The 4,598-nt window shown below is 42.2% G+C and overlaps 1 protein-coding gene across 2 annotated transcripts; it reads right to left on the bottom strand.

The window, feature by feature from the left end:
- Nucleotides 1-871: 871 nt before the first annotated feature.
- LOC115203344 (nicotinamide riboside kinase 2) lies at nucleotides 872-4,027 on the bottom strand. 2 transcript variants are annotated; one of them, XM_029767967.1, is made up of 8 exons: nucleotides 3,746-4,026; nucleotides 3,157-3,247; nucleotides 2,846-2,894; nucleotides 2,477-2,663; nucleotides 1,989-2,060; nucleotides 1,680-1,786; nucleotides 1,413-1,507; nucleotides 872-1,186 (listed from the first exon to the last, which is right to left on the bottom strand). In XM_029767967.1, the coding sequence occupies exons 1-7, from the start codon at nucleotides 3,769-3,771 to the stop codon at nucleotides 1,422-1,424; spliced, it is 618 nt and encodes a 205-aa protein (XP_029623827.1). In that variant the 5' UTR covers nucleotides 3,772-4,026; the 3' UTR covers nucleotides 872-1,186; nucleotides 1,413-1,421. The 2 variants fall into 2 exon arrangements, with proteins under 2 accessions (XP_029623827.1, XP_029623828.1); XM_029767968.1 differs by lacking the exon at nucleotides 872-1,186 and having other exon boundaries at nucleotides 1,414-1,507; nucleotides 3,746-4,027.
- Nucleotides 4,028-4,598: the final 571 nt, after the last annotated feature.

Genomic DNA, 4,598 nt, shown 5'->3' with positions numbered 1-4,598 from the left:
AATATTTTACTGTCATTATCTGTTGAACAAAACATTCTTCCATAGTTTTGGTTGGTTGTAACACTGTCATCCAAGAGTTGCTGAAGTTCCTTCAGTAACAAAACAACCTTGACATATAGGCTATCCTGGGACAGCAGTGTTTTAGTCTAGAATCTACTAAATGTAATGAGCTACTTGTTGCCAATGAGACAGCAATGTCAACAAACAAACCCAGCGTGACTAGCCAATAGCAACAGAGCATGAGCTGGTGGTGTAGCAGTCTTTACCTGGAGTTCAGTTTGTTACATGGAAGTTCTAGAATCTACCATCTATGAAGTCAAAACTCTGTAGAAATAAGCATACTGTACAGCATGGCTAAATTCAGAGAAAAAAGAAGCAACATGTCATGAACTTTGAGAGTTGATTTTCCAGTGAAGCAGATCTTAGTGGTTGTCAAGGTCACAGGGTAGTCTCGTGATCACACCCTGCTATCACCCGTGCCAACTGTTGCTGGGGGGATAGATAGGTCCCCGCGGTAACGCTCGCTATGTTTAGTGGTGTCCCGCCTCAGGCTGCAGCGTTTAAGAAAAGACAAAGTGTTGAAAAGGGAAAACCACAACGAGCAGTTAGCTGTGCCCTGGCTGGCTGGGGATGTGTCTGAGACAGATGTACACACACATGGCCAATGGAAGGGTGGAAGCAGAACTAGAAGTCATACAACAGTAAATAAAGTGAACATATGTCTTGTTGGAGCAATAGTCATGGGATTAAACTCCATTATGTCCAGTAGAACTGGAGGAAACCTTCATATCCTGGTATGCAGATGTACTTCATGCCAACAGGTTGAATAATACATTAGAAACCAACAGTTATAGAAGACAACAGAGTAGAGTGTTTTAGCAGGAGGATTGTTTATTGGTGTTGTGCTTTGAGCTGCAACCCTCCTCTGTTCTATTGTCATCTCTGTGACTGACTGCCTGGTGGCTCGTAACAAAGCAATAAATATGGAGGATATAAAACCATGCCTGCATATAATGCCAGGGAATAATTTACACTAGGAAAGAGTAATGACACAGTGGCAGCAGCAGCTGGTAGAAAGAGTGTTGCTAGCTGCAGGACAGAATGACGTAGAAATGTTTAAGGCAAGGCACACCTCTCCTTCTCCTCCTGCAGGCAGATATATCCTTCTCTTAGCCGATAGACTGACCTGGAAGAACACAAACCTATTAGTTGTGATTTATACAACACATACACCTAGTATATTTAGACGCACAAGTATTAGTTGTTTTACACAACAAAATTCTCTCTCACACAAAGATACGTTTAGTTACATACAAACAACTATTTGTTAGTATTTACAGGTAGTGATGTTTTCAAGGTTGAGGCTGACATGAGGGGGACAATAATGAGTGTGGGACAGGAAGGAAACGTACCTTTGTTGCTTACAGACACTTCTGGATGTTGTTCAGGACGTCTTCGTAGACAGTGTTGTACAGCTGTTCCTTTGACTTAGTTCCATCTAGCTGCACTGTAAACACCACACAAAGAATTAGTAACATGAAAACAGATACTACACAAGTAGGAGAACCGATATGCCGTGTACACACACACACACACACACACACCGACAGAAGCATTACACATTTATCACAAACACATGATTTAATGGGAGCATGGATATACTGTGCACAAACACTTACCAATATCAACTCCTAATGTTTCCATGATGCGCTTGTGTTCGGTGTACATGGGCCAGACGTGACCATCAAACAGACCCGGGGGATCTGGTACCTTATAGTTCCTTGAGCTGCACACAGGACATACACACAAAAGACATACACACACAAAGGACACACACAAAGGACATACACACACAGGACATACACACACAGGACATACACACACAGGACATACACACCTGGGATTAGCTGAAAGGTTACTTCACAACAGTAAAGCAGCAAAAGCTGGATGTTCAGGTAGATATGTCCGTGTTTGAGTGTTTAACTTACCACCTCCTCTTTTTGCATACTTCGTATGGAATGGAAATAAAATAGCGTTGGTTCAGTACGTCGATCAAAGGTCTGCAGGAACACAAACAGAATTGGAAATATTATACGTTTTATAAGTTGACAGAATGAGATGAAAGTACGTCTCACTCCTGTGTGGAATGTACCAGAACCTCACCCAGAGTTTTAGGGAGAGAACAGACACTCCAGACAGGCTTTTCACTCATAGGTGTGAAAGCATTTCATTTTCAATTTACATGCTTGTTACTTAGTTAAACAGGAGGAAATAGTCAAAGTATTGACCAAGTGTACTGGTGTTACTACTACTATATTACTGTGGTATTATACTTTACATATAACTACAAAGCTGCTAGATGAACCAGATCTAGAACTAATGGTGTTCTACTAGGAGAGACACAGAAACACATTCTGTCCTCCTCACCCAGAGTTGAGGAGCAGGAAGAAGGAGAGAGAGAGACAAGAGTCCTCACCCGTAGGTGTAAAGCAGGAATCCTTCCACGATGAGGATGTGAGTTCCCTCATCCCCGTGGTCAGACTCCGGGAGAATCTCGGTATCCAAAGTGTTGTTGACGCCGTGCGACCTTTCAAACTTCACCGGGTCGTCAAGCCAGGCGTAGATGGTACTCATCATGGCGTCCATGTCGAGGGCAGTGATGACTGGAGGGATGATGGAAAGGAAAAGGCATATAAAAGGAGAGAGCCAGTGAGAAACGAAGCGATGTACAGCTAAAATCCGCCTTCTAGGTTTAGAAGCATGATGATTGTATTAAGTAGTAGTGTGTTACACACCCACACAGACTCACCCCCCCCCCAACCCTTCCAGAAAGAACCCATCTTACCATCATACTGCTTAAAGCCATCTTCACCAACTTCAATCTGATCTTGTGGCTGAAACATACATGAATGAGATGTACCCAGGTACATTCTAACATTCTGCCATATGAACACCTCTCAGGGTCTGCCAACCCTCCCTCACGCCTCTCTCCCAACACACACTGAAGGAAATACTAGTTCTTCTATCCAAGCAATGACATCAATATAGATTCAAAGCTCTAGCCCATGTGCAATGTGCGTTTACTCCATCACTAGCATAACGAGCAACATAATAAAGACAGTAATAGCTATAGTAATACACTCATAAGAGACTCACCTTGAAAAAGTCATCCTGATGAACCACACAACTGTTGGGAAGGTTCTTCATCAGTTTGTTGGTGAGGGTGGTCTTTCCCCCGTTGGTTACGCTGTAAAAACATACACAATCACATATGGTAAGAAACACCACGAGGGAGGGCGCTGTATTGTACGTCGCTGGCATTACATATGAATGGCAACTAGTGGGCAGAGGGACAGATAACGATTTACATACGTTTGTATTCTTTTAGCGCCACAGGTAACATTGTAACGTTAAATCGCCCGACGCTGGCAACATTATTGTAGTGAATTAACGTGTCAATGACGGCTGCACACGTATTACATTGTCACAACCGGAAACTAACCTCTTCGCCACAGACAGAAGGGGTTATAAATATATTGGTATTCTCTCCCGGGGCGATGAGGCTATGTCAGAAGCATATTTAGGGTATTTATTAAACAATGGAAATATACTGCTGGAAAGGGAAGGGCTGTAAAGTCGCCACGATGACAGAAAGAGAACGGACAAGCGGTATTCTTATGGAACGCGCCCAGCCCCACGTGCTGCGGCCTAGTAGGCGATATTACCGGTATTTCAAGACACTCACCCGCCGATGCCGATAATGTACTTCATCTTGTCAGACAGTGAAAGTTCAGGAAACTTGCAAAAAACGTCAAAAAACCAGGACCGGTCAGCCCTCTAGGAACTCAGTGATCAGACGGAAGAAAGCTTCAAAAGAGAAGGTTCAGTAAACGTCAACTACTTGATTCTTCCATGTTTCAGAATATGGTGAAAGGTTGGACGATGTCACTTCGCTGTGCGCTTCCACCAAGAGAGAAATAAACTGCTAGGCTCACTACTGTACTTACTGACAGTTCAATGGTGATTGGCTATATAAACACTTCAGTCCCAGCGGAAACAAAAACCCACAGCCAATCAGGAAGCGTTGAAATCTTCATCCCCCGCTTTCCCCGCCCAACTTTTTTTCTAGAACCAATTAAAATAAATCTTTATTGCAAAAAAAAAATAGATTTTGTTGTTGTCTGTAAAAGGAAAAAAATAAAACACTTGTTCGTTCTTTGTCACCTCCCAATTGCCCCATCGTCTGTATTGGTTTGCTATGTATTTGTCATTAGCTTTATCCGATAAATTGTTCTGCTGATATAAGTCGGTTTTATAGACAGTCTGTACTGAGGAGTGACAAAGGTAGGTGTCCATTGTACACAGTGTACATTTCCTGAGAGACTGTTATGCAATGTACGAGCTGCATATATTCTATACAGTACCAGTCAAAAGTTTGGACACACCTACTCATTGAAGGGGTTTTCTTTAATTTGACTTTTCTATATTGTAGAATAATAGTTAAGACATCAAAACTGTGAACTAACACATATGGAATCACGTAGTAACGCAAAAAAAGTGTTAAACAAATCGAAGTATATTTTATATTTGAGATTCTT

Source organism: Salmo trutta, chromosome 12 (assembly GCF_901001165.1).
Source record: "Salmo trutta chromosome 12, fSalTru1.1, whole genome shotgun sequence".
NCBI classification, from domain to species: domain Eukaryota; kingdom Metazoa; phylum Chordata; class Actinopteri; order Salmoniformes; family Salmonidae; genus Salmo; species Salmo trutta.
The sequence above is the reverse complement of the archived record's forward strand: the minus strand, read 5'-3'. Positions and strand labels throughout refer to the sequence as shown.

Bases quoted from the DNA above. Each gene is read 5' to 3' on its own strand.
- LOC115203344 (XM_029767968.1), bottom strand. From the start codon at position 3,771: ATGAAGTACATTATCGGCATCGGCGG. The intron at 2,664-2,845 runs GTAAGATGGGTT...TCATCCCTCCAG, and splicing joins TGGCTTTAAGCAGTATGATG to TCATCACTGCCCTCGACATG. The intron at 1,787-1,988 runs GTAAGTTAAACA...TCCTGTGTGCAG, and splicing joins GTATGCAAAAAGAGGAGGTG to CTCAAGGAACTATAAGGTAC.